The 17,230-nt window shown below is 42.2% G+C and overlaps 1 protein-coding gene across 14 annotated transcripts in view; it reads right to left on the bottom strand.

The window, feature by feature from the left end:
- Positions 1-17,230, bottom strand: part of Ehbp1 (EH domain binding protein 1) — a 257,309-nt gene that overhangs the window by 195,828 nt on the left and 44,251 nt on the right. For all 14 annotated transcript variants that reach the window (XM_051165325.1, XM_051165324.1, XM_051165329.1 and 11 more), the window contains exon 5: positions 13,278-13,331. In XM_051165325.1, the coding sequence (XP_051021282.1) occupies positions 13,278-13,331 (54 nt within the window). The remainder of the gene's footprint in view (positions 1-13,277; positions 13,332-17,230) is intronic.

Below are 17,230 nucleotides of genomic sequence, written 5' to 3'. Positions count from 1 at the left end.
CTTACTTGCTATGAACCAAGAAAGGTAAAGGCTGCAGAGTTTTCCATGACTCCCAGAAGTCTGTTTTATTTTGATCTTCAAAGATACAGTAAGAATCCATTAAAATATTTTTGTACTCAAAGCTGCCTCCCCTTTGCAAACAGAGTGAGGAAGAAACACTGCCACAAAGAGCTCACTGCCTCTTAGGTTATTAACCTGCAGGGAAGCCATCCTTCACAATGGAGGATGCTACGCCCCTGCTCTGCTTCCCTGGTATGGAGGATGCTATGCCCCTGCTCTGCTTCCCTGGTATGGAGGATGCTATGCCCCTGCTCTGTTTCCCTGGTATGGAGGATGCTTTGCCCCTGCTCTGTTTCCCTGGTATGGAGGATGCTATGCCCCTGCTCTGTTTCCCTGGTATGGAGGATGCTATGCCCCTGCTCTGCTTCCCTGGTATGGAGGATGCTATGCCCCTGCTCTGTTTCCCTGGTATGGAGGATGCTATGCCCCTGCTCTGCTTCCCTGGTATGGAGGATGCTATGCCCCTGCTCTGCTTCCCTGGTATACAGTGGCTTTTACTTGTTGTTTAGTGTCTTTTTTTTTTTTCTTCTGTGGTGTTGGGATGGTGAGTTTTCTATGAAAGACATTAATTTAAACCTCTAACAAACTTAGGCTTTTCCAAACTACTTAATGAGGTAGAGAAACAGCGCAGAGGTTAAGACGGTGTACCTCCCGCACAGTCTGTGGAGTTCAGACCCAGAAATCACCAAACCAGCTGGGTGTCCCCACGCCTGGGACCGTGACTTGAAGGGAGATACCCAAAGCTGACTGCTGACCTCTGCAAGCTGGCACAGACACACACATGTGCACACAAAAACACAATCCTTAAAATGTTTTCAGAAAAAAATGTGAATCAAATTTTAAAATTACTTTGATAACTAAATTTTTATCTGCATTTTAAAGACATTTCCATCTGAGATTCATCCAACCATGAGCTCCTGACAGTCCCCAAGATTCAAGGTTAGGAGAATATGCTTTTGATAGCAATCGGGATATGACTTCACTGCGCCAGCACAATCTAGGGTCTAGAGAGAAAAGACTAATTACATATATCAAAACTAATGGGTAAATGATTCCAAAAAGCATCTTTAGTTAAAGGTATTTAATTCCAAATCTTGAATTTAATAGTTTCCGATCTAGGCCCACCATTTGTTAGTAGCAGTAGTGAATTCTGAAGTTAGACACACCCATTTTACAGAAGGAAAAATAGGAATGTGTCAAGACTAAAATTTAAGTTTGTACCACTTGTACGCATAGTTCAAATTCAGGTCTAACTGAGCTCAGAGCCTTGCTTTCCCCATTTTCCAAGGTTTCCTCTAAACTACTCTCAATAGTAAGGAAGCAGGGCACACTTCTCCAAAGACCTGGAAAATACATACAAAGTAGCACAATAAAAACATACACTTCAGCCAGGCATGGTGGTGCACGCCTTTAATCCCAGCACTCAGGAGGCAGAGGCAGGCGGATCTCTGTGAGTTCGAGGCCAGCCAGGTCTGCAAGGAGAGTTCCAGGACAGCCAGGGCTACACATAGAAACCCTGTCTCAAAAAAACCAAAACCAAAACAAAACAAAACAAAAAACAAATAAACACACACTGCATGTAAAATTTTTAAATGTTTGCATCTTTCTCTGACATAATTATAATTTATTACAAAAATACCTTGAATTATAGATCAGGAAATAAATATTATAATACAAGAAGTAAGAAGCTGCCATAATCCTCTGGGCATGCACTGGGCTACACCTAAATGTTTTTTATTTCAGTCTACAATAACACATCTACCTTTAAATTCTAGTATATTCTGAGCTAACACCATACCTTGAGCATATCACCTATTCTTGTTCTCATGTGTGCGCCCCTCAAACCAATCTAAGGAAAGACGATTTTTTCTTTTTTTTTTTTTTTTTTTGGTTTTTCGAGACAGGGTTTCTCTGTGTAGCCTTGGCTGTCCTGGACTCACTTTGTAGACCAGGCTGGCCTCGAACTCACAGCGATCCGCCTGCCTCTGCCTCCCGAGTGCTGGGATTAAAGGCGTGCGCCACCACACCCAGCTCTGGAAAGACGATTTTTTTCCTCTATCTCTGATATTACTTTATATAGTAGATATTCCAAACTCAGTAATGATGATTGAATAAATGAAAGCAAAAATGGCTTCAGAATTTAAGAACTGGATGAGGGGCTGCAACCTGAAGCCATGTTGGTGTCTGTGGGCACCAGAGAGCTGGCCCCATCCTCCACAAGGCTCTGCAAAGCTCAAGGCTCCGGGCAGGGGTGCTTATGGAGAAAGACTGACCTTCCCTTGGCGGGGCGGGGGTGGCCACTAGCAGTCTGAGCATGCTCCAGTAAGCATATGGACAACACAAAATGGACTTGGGTTTTTTTTTTTTTTTTTTGCTTTGGTTTGATATGTGAATTACGTGATGTATATGCACCTCTTGGCTACTGTCTTAATGGCGTCCTTTTATAATGTAGATGGATGTAACACAATTCACGTCTGATGCTGTTTCTTTTTCACATCAGAAATTTGAAGTGTGAGATCTGAAATGAAAACTTTCTGCTAATTATTACAACCTAATAAAGCTGGTATATAACTAACAAAAACAAAAAACAAAAAACCCGACAGCAGACAAGATGGAAAACGGAAAGCTGGAAGCCAGGGGTCTGGATGCCGATGGCCCAGGTGTTATGAAGATGCAGTCCCCAGAGCAAGCCGGCCACCCCAACCAGCCAAGCTGGAAAGCTCTGCCTCCAAATGAAAGACTCTGTGCCCAGATATGTAAGATGGACAACGACTGAAGACGACACACGCACACAGACACACACGCACGCACAGACTCATGCAAAACGAAAGCCTGAGGGCAGGGGAAATGCGTGCATGGGCATTTTAACTAAAATGAGAGTCAGCTGGCTCACAGAGCCCCATGCCACTCCGAGCCATGCTTCCCCTAATCTGCCTGCACAGTCACCCACACACCATCACGTACAACATAAAGCTGACAACGTTATTAAAAGGCCAGGAAACCCTGTGTCGACTATGGGCTTTCTATTCCAAACCCAGAAATGTCATGCTGCTGAGAGAGTTAGGAGAAAGCTCTGCAGCTTCCAATAGAGCCACATACCCCCCCATGGAGAGACAGGAACAAACAGCACCACCCCAACTCCCCTTTGGCTAGTGGTACTAACTAGTTCACTTCTAAAGACTCAAAATGGCGAATTTTGAACTTTCAGCCTAATAGGTCAGACAGATCAACTATAAGGAAGCTATGTTCACAACAGCAACACAGATTTGCTCTCCTATGGGCCACTCGCTGACACGCTGGCGACTTGGGCTGAATGTGTGCAACAGTCTTTGATGCACAGAGGAGGTGCAAATGCTACAGTGCCCGAGATATTCTCTCTCTCTCTCTCTCTCCTCTCTCTCTCTCTCTCTCTCTCTCTCTCTCTCTCTCTCTCTCTCTCTAACATTATCCTGCAAATGTCATGATTTTGTTTTTATTTATTTATTTGGTTTATTTTTTACTAATTCATTCATATTACAAATTAATAGTTATCCCATCCCTTGTATCTTCCCATTCCTCCCTCCCTCCCGCTTTCCCCCTACTCCCCTCCCCTATGACTGTGACTGAGGGGGACCTCCTCCCCCTGAATATGCTCATAGGGTATCAAGTCTCTTCTTGGTATCCTGCTATCCTTCCTCTAAGTGCCACCAGGCCTCCCCATTCAGGGGAAGTGGTCAAATATGAGGCACCAGAGTTCGTGTGAAAGTCAGACCCCACTCTCCACTCAGCTGTGGAGAATGTCCTGTCCATTGGCTAGATCTGGGTATAGTCCTTGGCTGGTGCCATAGTTTGAGCAGGACCACAATCTGGTAGAGCAAAGACAAGCGGGCAGGCTGCTGGATAGGCGGCAGGACAGCTGAACCGGGTGAAGGATTTCTTAAACTTTTTTTCTATTTTCTCTTTTTACCCAAGAAAATTTCACATGACCCCAGGAATCTCAGTATATAAATTAGGTATGCAAATCAAATACTAACTGGCAGTAAACTATTAAAATTTTTCATTTAAAAAGGCTTTGAAATACATTTGATTTCACTATGTACTAAAAAATAAAGCAAACCTGAATACTGATGAGACTGATAAGTTTCTTTGCCTTTAATATAAAATTAAATTGGCTGGATTATTTTATACGACAGGATATAAAAGCACCTTCAACATTTTTCAAAGTTGATATTTTGATTTATAATTGCTAATGCTGAGAACACTACTTCACACAAATATGCAGTGCAAAAGAGAAACAATATAGAGAGAGTCGTTTCATAAAGTGTTGCAAGTTCCAAGAAAAATTCATTGAAAATTTTTTAAATAAAACTCAAACAACACTGTTTAAAGTAAAATATACTAGTACAATGCAATCCAAAGATATACTAATTTGATATTTCACACTAAGGAATGATGTTCGGGAAATATTTAAAATGTGTTTTCTGAGCCAGGCACTCTGGGAGGCAGAGGCAGGCAGGGATCGCTGAGTTCAAGACCAGCCTAGTCTACAAAGTGAGTCCAGGACAGCCAGGAGAAAACCTGTCTTGAAAAAATGTGTGTGTGTGTGTGTGTGTGTGTGTGTGTGTGTGTGTGTGTGTATGTATGTGTGTGTGTCTTCTGTAATTATGCTATTATGGTTTTTTAGAAGCGGTGAACTTTGTAGCAATAAAAACACTGCAGTTCATAACATACAACAGTCTTGAATCTGAGCCAAGATGTTTGGGCAGCACTGGACGGCCATGTGTGCACACTGTGTGTTCAGAACCAAGGCTGCAGTAAAGCCATGGCTAATATTCCACTCAATTCACTACAATCATAAATAAACAGCTTCAAGAGGCAGCATCGCATAAAGGAGCCAAACTGCCCATTTCACTGGTCACAGGCTCAAGAACACCTTCTGACTCCCTGCTGATCTCCACGGTGGACCCAGAGCTTGGTTAATTGCATGCCTACTATTAAATTCACTGGGTTAACAGTCAAAAATAACAACAACACAGTAGGTGTGTGTTGACCACACACTGGAGAGCTCCAGTTTTCTGTTATTTTGTTTTCTACAGATTATCTTTCCTCCTCTCAACCCTCTCTTGCCCTTTGTTGAATCTTCCTCCCTCTGCTTAGAATGTCTTTTGCTTAACTTCATTTTTTTTTCCTTGAAAGCTAAAGTCTGCAGCCACTTACTCCAGGAAGTCTTCCCTGGCTTCTCCACTCTTTATTGCTCCGTACCACTCGTGGGTATCTTTTCCTGCAGCCCCTCTCCAGGCCCTCATTAGTAAGCCTCTTGAGAATAAGCTGCCTAGGACACTAAACACAAGGCTCCTTGGCTTAAAGCTGACCTGTGATTTCATATCACTAAGAAAGAAAATGGTCACTGCAGCATTAGCTGTGAGGTACTAGAGATCTGTGACTATCCCAATTTCATAGAAGAAAGTATCAGGGAAACACGGCTCTCAGGATTGGGGACCAGGTGCAGATCCTACTTGACTGTATCTGATATTATTCATAAAATGTCTGGGTGTATAGAAAGTGTACATTAAATGAGTGAATTCAACCTAGATTGGTTAGTCAATATACATTTTTCCAGCTCACTCAAAAACCAGTGACATCAAAAGGATAAAAACATTTAGCTACTTAAAATTAAGCCTGTGCGTACAAATATATTAGGTCTGAAATTAGGTAATCTATAACATAAACAAGTATCCAAATCTCTCAAGTTTTTATTTTTTAAAGGTGCCATGACAAAGCATTGACTACAGAGTGACAATGGAAACACCATGCTGCCTGAGGCATTCTTTATTATACTAAGAACAGAGGGGTGAGTTGCCAATACCCTAAAGTTTGACGTTTTGAAGTATATGCATGAATTATATTGTGAACGGTCACATAAACAGGCACAGTGCTAGATACCACGAAGTTATGAGCACACTTACTTTAGAAGCCTTAATTTATAAGGAGACAGAAGTAAGCAAAAGGTGAAAATCTTAATGAAACAAAAATATTTTGAGATGTTTACAATATTCCTTGTCAATCCTTTTAGGTTAAAGGTGCAGCCTATAAGTTATGGAAAGCAAAAATTTTAAAAGTAGAAAAATTAAAATTTGAATTATTAATTTAAAAATCCAGTTTTTTCCCAAGCTCTCTAGAAAAGAAAACTACAAAAAAAAAAGTGTACATTCATAGCGGTCTGGATGTTTTATGTATTCTTCTAATCATCAATAACCTAGAAAGTAGCTATCAGGCTCATCATTTTATAACGAAATATGCAGACACTATAAAAATTAAATCACAAGCTGGGAGTGGCGATACATGCTTTTTATACCAACACTTGGGAGGCAGAGACAGGTGGATCTCTGTGAGTTCAAGGCCAGCCTGGTCTACATAGTGAGTTCCAGGACAGCCAGGGCTATGTAGAGAGACCTTGTCTCAAAAGACAACAACAAAACTTTTAAATCACTTTGTCTACTGCCACACAGCTTGAAAGTGTTAGACTTGTCTGTAAAGTTTTGGTTTTTATATAAGTATCTTTCCACTCCCAAGAAGCAAATTCAAACATGCAAAATTGGGAAATCTTTTGACCAGAAATAAAAATTAACCTCATTTTACATACAAATCCCTCAAGGAAAATGAATTTTTATGAGTAATAAATCCTAAAATTCCATTTCACAAGTCTAATAGCAGCCAAGGTATTACTTCAAAAACTTTTGGATCTAACATAAATATTAAAGGACTACCTTTATTATCTAAAAGATTTCCTCAGATTTATTGCTAAAGATGGTCAATTAAAAACTCCTCTGATTCGATAATTACTTATTTTATTGTGTTTGTATGCATAAAGATCTGTATGGGCGTGCTTACATTTTAACATATGTGTGTGTGTGTGTGTGTGTGTGTGTGTGCGCGCGCTTACATTTTAACTTTAAGTTATCATGAGGTATATACATAGTCTTCATTATAACTTCTCTAGTTACAGCATTTTCTCCAGTCCAGTCAATTCTATCACTCACCACTAAGGGGCGCTATAACTCAGGAAAAGATTTATATAGTGTCCTGCCATTCCTAAATTTTCCCACCAGCTTACAAAACATGTTTTATAGGGGTTCTTATTAAAATTAATTAACCGATAAGAATAGTCCAATTCTTTTTGGAGACTTTAAATAATAATATTCCTTAGCATAACACACTATATATTTATGTTTAACAGCTGTTTCTATATTTCACTAAGGTTTCTTCTTTCCTTCCACGTTAGAGGAATGAAGGGTGAGGAAGAGATCTCTACCTGTCTTACACACCACTTTAGTTCCAGTGCCTGCACAGTGCAACACAGAGCGTCTTTCTTGAGTCCTTACTGCGGAGAAACGGATGCACACTGGTCCGTGTGTTAACTGCAAAGTTAACAATGCCTCCGCATATGACACTAAGTAAAGCAGACCTACTGATGCAAGTTTAAAAGAAAAGGTCTGGGGTCAGGCACATAATTCTCCTACTTGGTCTACAGATAGAGTTCATGAGAGTGATTTGGGTAATATGTGTTTACAGTAGAATTGTTCTTAAATTATCTGACTGGAAGAGGAAGCTGGACAGTTCAAAGGAGGAAATACTGGTAACAGAAAATTGTGCTCAATACATGGATTTCATTCATGGATTATGGTTTCTTGAATTTAGTTTTGTTAACTTTTGTTTCCTAAACATAACTAACACCCACAATGTAACATCAGTGAATTTTGATTTATTTTAAATAAAACAAGACAATAGAGATGTACTGTGAATCCAAAATCCTTCTCATTTTGAATCTTTTTATCTGTCTTGTACAGGTGATTTTTAACTCACTTTTATAAATTCTTTCTAAAGCATAATATTGCCTTGCAAACTGACTACGTCACTTGTCTATGCAGTACCTAGTTATATGATTATACCAACAGCATCAAAAGGCCTTAGAAGTTCAAGCCCACTTATAACCCACAGAGGGGCTCAAAGAACCAACTCAAGAACTAGGTAGGAGTGTGTCAAAGACTAACCTGTCAATCACATTGGCACAGGTGCACTTAAGAAACAGTAGGGTCTTTTTTTTTTTTTTTTTTTTTTTTAAAACCTGAGCGTGACAGCACACACACCCTTAATCCCATCACTCGGAGACAGAGACAGGGAGATCTCTGACGCCCAGGCCAGCCCGTCTACAGAGAGCTCAAGGACCACTAGGAACACACACAGAGAAACTCTGTTTTGAAAAACAAACTAACAAAAGAGTTGTAGAGAGACATGGAAAACAGGCTTCACTAGCAACAGTATGATGTGCACAGACTGTCTCACTGCCATTTCCTTCCACCCAGCTGAAGGATGCTACCGATGGACGCATAGGAAGTTCAGGAGGACTTCTAATGGTTACCTGGGTTTAACTGTGATCACTGATTCATTGACTCCTTCAGTAATTACACATTGGGAAACTAATTTGCCATGATAAACTAACGATATAACGGATGGAGAATTACGCAGAAGAGGTTCCTGCGTTAGATTTACTTAACCAACAAGAGACCCTGCTGGTGTTTCACGAAATGGACCTGGACTTTCCAGAGCCTGTGTAAAGGGTTAACACACTTGGATAGACCTAGACCATCTGCATAGGAAAAGAAGAAAAGGAAAACGATTCTCAGACTCTATTTTTGACTATTTAAAACCATCTTGAAAACTGAAACAGAAGATCTGCCTGATCTCTAGGCTACCTTCCTGGTGAGAGCATGCAGCACTTGCCCTGCTTTGCTCCAGGGTAGTTTTACACAGCATTCCTTGGCATCAGGTGGTTCATAATGTCCGACAGTTGTCCTACTTTAGGAGAGCTGAAATGGAACGCTCCTGGGCTGGCAAGACAGTTCACTAGATAAAGCATCCGCCACTCAAGCACGGGCCAGCGTTCTGATCCCAGCACCCAGCCGAGTGCCCACATAACAGCCCCGGCACTCAGGAGGCAGGGGCAGGGGTTCTGAGCAGCCTGGCTCCTGGGACGAGCTCAATCTGTAAAGTTCACGTGCGAGACCCTGCCTCTAAATATAAGGCAGAGAGTGGCTGAACACACCCAACATCAACCTCTAGCCTCCACACACATGCATCTACATGTGCACATGAACCTGAATACACACATGCACCCTCTTAAATTAACCATGTATACACACACAACAAAATAACTGCATTCTCATGAGCTAAAGGTTTAAAAACGTTTCAGTCACAATATATCTAGATAGATAGATAGATAGATAGATAGATAGATAGATAGATATACATTTATGCTGTTTCTTGGGGATTAAGGCTATAGCAATTTCATAAGACTTTTACATACAACTGACCTTTTTCTCATCAACCTTTTAAAAATAAATACATCATACTGATAATTGGTTTTGTGTGTGTGTGTGGTTTTAGAAACTGCTTTTCTAATTCTTTGTGTGTATGTGTGTCTGTTTATGTGTAGAGTATTTGCGCGTGGATAAAAACAGGTAAGCGTGCCACACAGCACACCTGTGCACAAGCAACAGAGGCCGAAGAGGGAGCAGGTATCTTTCCCCACTGCTCTCCCATAATTTTGTGGCAGGGTCTCTCCGTGAATCTGGAGGTTGACCTTTTTCTTTTCTTTCTTCTTCCTTTCCTTTCCTTTCTTTCTTTCTTTTTCCCCCAGCTCAGCTAACAGCCAGTAAGCCCTACAGTCCCCCTGTCTCTGATCCCCACGGAGCTGGAGTTACAGGTGCACACAAGCCTCTGCCCTTCTCATTACGTGGATGATAGGATCTGAACTCGGGTCCTCACAGTCGCACAGATCACTCTCTCAACCAGTGAGCCATCTTTCCAGCCCCTCATAAACATCTTTTCACAAACAAGAACAAAGCAAAATGATGCTATAAAGACAGGTAAAGTCAACAAATCACAATCATAACAAATATATCTAGCAAAATTGTTATTTCCTACCACGGCAGCCCTAATAAGAATTATCACAGATATTGTCATCTTTCCTGGAAGCTGGGAGATTAACCAGCTCCTGTTTTTGTTGATTTTTCTTTTTCTCAAGTTATCTTATCAAATATCTAGATTTAATTTTGGCTCCCACCCCTGGTATTAGAAATCAGAACCCAAGGTCTTCTACATGCTGGGCAAGAACTCTAGCAGTGAGCTATCCTGAGACCTTGTCTGTGCCAGTCTTAGAATGTAGCTCAGGCTGGCCTTGCACTTGCTATGATGCCAAGGCTCACTTCACCTCACCTCCTGAGTGCCGGGACTGCAGGGGTGTGCCGGGACTGCAGGTGTGTGCCAGCAGCTCCAGGCCCATTCCGCTGCTGTTCTGCTGTGCTGTGGGGAACCCTGGCCCTCCACACACCAGGTGCTCTCCTGCTTGGGCCACATCCCCAGGCCTCCACTACATTTTGATCAGCAAAGAAGCTTAAAAGATAGATTTTTAAAAAAATATTCGTGACTAAGAAATTATGCTTTGCCCACAAAAGCAATTTAATACTGATGTGCATTTTAAAAATATTTACTGGTTAAAAGGTGCTACCCTAAAGCCAGGAACGGGGGGGGGGGGACATGCCTATAGACCCAGCTACTTAGGGAGGCTGAGCAAAGGGGCTATGTGCCTAGGAACTCCAGGACAGCCTGGGCTACACAGCGAGGCTCCATCTCAAAATAAAAAAGCAGAGGAAACTATGGAAATGGCTCAAATATGAGAACGTAAGTTTGATCCTAAAACCTATACAAAATGCCAGGGCTGGGGAGGCGAGAGGCAGATCCTCGGCACTCTCCAGCCAGCAATCTGGCTGACTGGTTGACCTTGAGGCCAGTAAGACAGAACCTCTGTCTCAGAAACAAGATAGAAATCAGCTGAGGAACAAGACCAAAATCGTCCTCTACTACACATGCATTGATCTACACATGCATGTGAGCATGCGTGCACACATGAAACACCCTAGATAACACCTTTAAGTATTTCTTTTTTTTTTTTTTTACTTTGAACCATCTCTGTCTTGTTTGTTTGTTTGCTTTTGAGACAGGGTTTCTCTGTGTAGCCTTGGCTGCCCTAGACTCACTTTGTAGACCAGGCTGGCCTTGAACTCACAGCAATCTGCCTGCCTCTGCCTCCTGAGTGCTGGGATTAAAGGTGTGTGCCACCATGCCCAGCCTCCTTTAAGTATTTCATTCCTACAAATTTGAAAAGCTAGACTTTGATCTGCAAAAGTTAATTTCTCTGAATCACATCACAAGGGTATATTTTCACAATGTTGTGTTTACACAGTAAAAATTATTATCTATAGATATTTCAGTTGAAAATTGGTATTTTATAAGTGATAAGAATAGTTGAATACAACTTACATGCTTTAATTAGGGTTTTGTGAATTTAACCAATTTAGAGAGAATGATCCCAGCCAGCATATTTTATTGTTTTTTTCCTCCCATGTTCACTTCCTCCTCTGACTCATTTCCAGCAACTTCAGCTATCTGGATAATAGGCAAGTGGGCAAAATATGTTTCTGGATTTAAGTTAATTTCATATTAAAGTAAGAAATACATATCCCAGAATAGGAAAAAACCTAATACATATCTTTATTTTGCATTCTATTTAAATTTGCAATTTTAATGTTTAGTATGTACCTCTGTTACCTTTAAAATACCTTTGCAGTCAAATATGGTAATGTCATATGGGTTTCTTTTCTTTTTTTCTCTGAGAGACAGGGTTTTTCTATGTAGCCTTGGCTGTTCTGGACTCGTTTTGTAGACCAGGCTTGCCTCGAACTCACAAAGATCCCCCTGCCTCTACCTCCAGAGTGCTAGGATGAAAGGCATGCACTACCACACCCAGCTCAGTTTTCCTTTAAAAACAAACAAACAAAAAACTAAAGGAGTCTTTTGGTACATTAGTTTATACTCCAGTTTTCAGAAATGTGGAACTGTTGTTTCTTTATCCTAAGACTGAATATAAAACACCTTCCTACACAAATATAAGCCTGGTTTTTAACATATTTTTACCATTAGATAGTCTGAATCTAGCTCACTATGTCTAAAGCATATCAAATTAAGAGGTTTCACATGAATAAAGGAGCCACCAGTGATGGCGAGTCATCCATTGGTGAGTTCTCTGTATGACACAAGTATGTCAGCCTTGAGAATAACTTAAATCTGAGTTTGTTTTGGTTTTCTTCCAAGTATAATTAATGTACAAATCCATCCCTACAAATTCATCAAAATGTTAATGCACATGAGGCTTTAACATGCTGGCGATGTTTCCTATCAGCCATCAGAATGCAGCTGGCTTTGGATAATACCTGATCTTGCTCCCACTCTTCCCAACACGTGAAATCTAAAAATGGTCCAGGTTCCTGCTGGGGAAAGCGTGGGCTTCCTTTTAACACTGAGGCACAACGCAAGGTCAAGCATAGAAGAAAGGAAGGTGACACAAAGAACGCCACAAGCACGGTGTGTGTAAGCCTTGAGGCTAACCCTGAGAAGAGCAGTGACAGCAGCTACAGTAAAGGCTACCATCCACTGGACACTCTCACTCCTCCTAACACTCACAAGCCTTCTGGCAGAGGAAACTCCTTCATGATCAGAGGGCTGGAACTGGGAGACCTAAGGCTTCCAAGCCTGTGTGTGTGTGTGTGTGTGTGTGTGTGTGTGTGTGTGTGTGTGTGTGTGTATCAATGTTCATTCAGAGAGTATCAAAGTCCCTGGAGCTAGACTTATAGGCATTGGTTACAGGACCCAATGTGAGAACCCAACTCCAGTCTTCTGAGAGAACAGCAAGTGTTTTTAACCACTGAGCCATCTCTCCAGCCCTAGAGGCCTATGCTCTTAGTCATTACATCGTCTTCACCTATTTTCTTTACTCCCTAGTTAGAAAACACTTCTTTGACACCTCTATATACCTATTAGCCTCTTCTGATGCCATAATACGCAAGTATTTACTATAAAAGAAATACCATGCTAGATGCTGAAGAGATAAAGAAAATAAGAAAATGACTTTGCCCTCAAGTCCTAAACAGAAAACAGACAGTATATAGTATAGTTTGTCATTAAAGACTTTTACAGTTTTATCATAAATATTTTACAGGCAACTGTTATTGATAAGAACTCTAAAACCTACAAATTCCTTATTAAGTTTTCATAAAGCAACATTTCTCCCATCACCAACCTACGCGTGTTCTTTAATAATACAGTAAGGTAAAGAAGCTTACATTCTCAATGACAAATGTCCACTCTTTGTCTTCAAATTCTTCTGCATGAGGATCCTGCAACAAAAGCAAATTATGAAAAGTAAAAAACACTCATCTTTACTCCAATCAATCCAATCAAGAAAATACAAATGGGCCTGTTTGTAGTTTTACTAGCTTTTTAAAAGGAAGCAGCAAAATAACCTTTAAAAAAACTATCAAAATAATTGCTTTAAATATAAAACCATTATTTTATATTAATAAAGTTGGCTTTTGTTGACACACTTCTTCCAGCATTGCATCTATGATAACATAAAGACCCCTGATCACAAACAGACAACCTATGAGTCAACTATTAAGTATTTCATTCAGATCCTAAATGTTCATACAAAGTTCTTCTCTCACTTTTACAGCTCTTAATATTCAAAAACTAAAACTCCCTCTTGCACCGCAGCATTCTCTGATGCTGAAATTTCTCAGTCTTCCAAGGGATTTCATAATCTAGACAGAGAGCCAGGCCTCGTGAGCTGCTGATCCTCCTCCCCGCTCTTCTCCCATTAAGAAAATACCTAAGGGAGGGACCCTGCTATCCCAGTGCAAGCCTGTCTGTTTTATAAATGAGGCACACTGTTGCAGGCATTCAGTTGACAAACACTAGTACTTATTACCCAGGAGATGACAGAGGTATTCTGTGGATTTGTGCTTGCTTGTCCTTGCATTTGAAGGCATAGTCCGTACTGTACAACGATAAGCATATGGCAAATGAAACACACGGCCTGACTGGAGAATAGAAAACAATGCATTTTGTCTTGCAGAAATGAACAAGGAAAGCTTCCTGAGGCAAACTACCCAGACTCAGCAGAATGTGTGCAATTTCTACAAATACTAGAACAAGTAAAGGGAACGAAGTGTGAGGAGACACGGCACGGTGCCCATCCCCCTCCGCTTCCTGACTGCTGGTGGACACGCGTGACCAGCTGCTTCAAGCTCCCACCCCAGACCGGCCCCACCAAGACGCACACTTTTTCCTTCAAGTTGCTTATGTCAGGGTATTTTATCACAAAAAAAGGAAAAGTACCTAAGACTATGGCAAGAAAAATAGCAACACTGTAACTTTTACATTATAAATCTTGGTATAGGAACTGGTGTTCTTTCAAATCCACTTCAAAATGAAAAATTTTATAAAGAAAAATAATAACTTTAAAAAGAAAAATAAAATAGTGGGCTCTTTTATATTTGTTTTGAATGTACTCCAGTTCAAGTCTATGTGTAAGGGGTTGGGTAGTTGTATACACAGTCTAACAATATTTCAGTAGATCTACCATGCCTCGCAGGTGAAGAAAGACACCCATATATGTACCCTCCAGTCCACAGACAGGCAAGCCATAGGCACAGAGCACAGCCCCCAGAAGAAGGAAGACAGGCAAGAGACCTGCAGACCACCATGCCACCCACAGACCTGCCCTCTGTGCATGGCAAAAGGCACCCACTTACCTGAGGATGTCACCCAGGGACCTACCAGCCGTGTAGCCAGCCTGTAGCAGGAGCCACCACAATATGTGAGTATGTGGTGGGAAGATGGGAAAGAAAGACAAGTGGAGCTGTTTGAGCTAAGGGCGAGAAATGGAACTGGAGGGTGGAGAGGAATAGCCTGTTGTGAATGGCCAGCCCCACCACCTGGGGCGGTGGTGAGGTCCCAGCCCAAGCTGTTGCTAAGGCCATGTCTGGGTCTGTGCCTATGTAGTGTCAGGGGTCAGTGTTGATGGTCTGGCTCATATTACCACTAGAGAGCATGGGGAAGTCCCTAGTCAGGACACCAGGGACCACATTGATGTCCAGGGCAGTACAGAACTGGTCCCCACCTCTCTAGCACTCAGGAGAGGGGACAGGAAAGTGGACCCTGTGCCTCCACCAGGCAGCACAGTGGCGCTGGCCCTGGTGGCAGGGGTGTGAGTGTGGGAGAGCTGACCCTGCCCCTCATCACCAGCTACAGCCTGCAGCTTGCCTGTGATAGAGGGCAGGGGAGCATGAGCCAGCCCCAAGGACAAGAGCACGGGCGAACTGTCCCCCCACACCAGCCTGCTACAAGGTAGTGTGTGTACAGGGATGATGCCCGCCCCCACAACACCCCTCACCACCTGGCCCCAAGAGCAAGAGAGCTAGCCCTGCCCCCCTCAACTGGCTGTAGCACCCAGGAGAGCAGCCCTGCACCTCACCTGGGAAACACAGTGGAGCTGGCCCAGATGGCAAAGGCACAGGTGAGCCAGGACCAAGTGGGAGATCAGGAAAGCTGTTCCAGCCCCTTGCCGCCTGCAGTACTTGGGAGAGTGGGCCCTCACTTTGAGTGAGCAGCACAATGGAGCTGACTCTAGAGGCCTGGGTGCAGGTGAGCAGGCCCCAAGGGCACGAGTGCTGGAGAGCTGACCAAGCCTCCTGCTAATGGCAGCATTGCGTGGCGTAGCCAGAGCAGTGGCTGGCTCTGGTGGTGCAGATAAGGGTGGGCCAGTACCCTGACCACATCTGCGAATGATTGGGACACATGAAAGGGCCAGTCCCACTGATCCAAAACTGCAGAATCTCCATGACATAGGGCAACAACAGGAGGATCCTGTCCCAGTGAGGATCCAAGACTAATAGGGTCACAGAAGCCAGAGATCTGAAACCAGACCCATTAGTCTGACCCACTGCAATGAACATTTGCTAGTGAAGCTGTGTGGACAAGGGTGACACACTACAGCTTCCATGATGAGATGAGATGTTTACCGTGCTTTGATTTTGTGTGTATGTTTTTTATTTGGAGGGAAGGCTTCAAGGACAAAAAGCTGACATGGGGGGACAGGGAGATGAGCAGGACTGGGGTACATGCTGTGAAACTCATGCAAGACTCTACTTTCAATCCAGAGTACCTTGAAAACCATTCCGAACGTCTCAGTTACCTCTCTTTACTCATTTTGCATGTAATGGCATGGTGTCACGCTCATACAGTTGAGCTGCATTGACACAACTGCTTTGATGAGTAAAGTAAGCTTAAACCTCAACACATTTCCTTGGTGTCAGTGGCAGGAGGAGGGAGGACAGGGCTGGGTAGAAGAAAAATGAAAGTGAAAAATTCTACTTGCTATGTTTTTCCATTTGGGCCTGCCCATGAACTAAGTTATGGAAAGAAATGGCCACAAAGACGGGAGGAGCTTTTTATGATCGACTTAGGACACAGACAGCAGTACCCACAGATGATAACCGCACATGACACAATGCTGACACAGAGCACTACTCAGAGACTAAGCAATTCTGCATTCCTCAGTGCCAAGGAGAGCATCCTTAGCATTCTCCCTCCCGCCTTTTTGTTTTCATCGCTGTCATTTTAGGAACGCAGTGCAGTTAGAACAAAAGCCACACCAACACAGAAATATGTGCTGAATGCTCACCATGTCCCAGCAATTTATGAGACAGGTACTGTTTTTAATCACCATTTAACTGAGCAGAAAACTGAAATTCTGCACATGTAGCCCCTCACTGTACAAATGAGAGAGCTGTATTGGAGCTCCAGATCCATCCAACTTTTATCCACTTGGTTGGTTTAGTTTAACCACTGAACCCCCAGTCTCAAAAAACACGTGTGGCATATAGCAGCCTCTCAAGAATACTTGACAAATGAACTAATGAAATATAACAGCGCCTTCATATAGTGATATAATTCAGTATTTAAAGCAAATAAAACATTTTTAAAACACAAATGACGAAGTACACCTAAAACAACCTATTTTAAGGAATAAGTTCACAAACTGATAAATTCCAGCAAATGATGTGAAAGCAGCAGCAGTGTTTTGCTCCTTTCTCACAGTTTACAGTGGGTGTCTATGGGATTGTTGTTATTATGGACCAGACAAAATATTTCTAATTATCTAAGCCTTCTTTATTTACCTCTAATTGTTGTCAACCTTCTTGCCTCTGTACCAATGTTATAAAGAGCCACTTCC

This window comes from Acomys russatus, chromosome 22 (assembly GCF_903995435.1).
Source record: "Acomys russatus chromosome 22, mAcoRus1.1, whole genome shotgun sequence".
NCBI lineage: Eukaryota > Metazoa > Chordata > Mammalia > Rodentia > Muridae > Acomys > Acomys russatus.
This window is presented reverse-complemented; position numbering and strand designations above follow the sequence as displayed.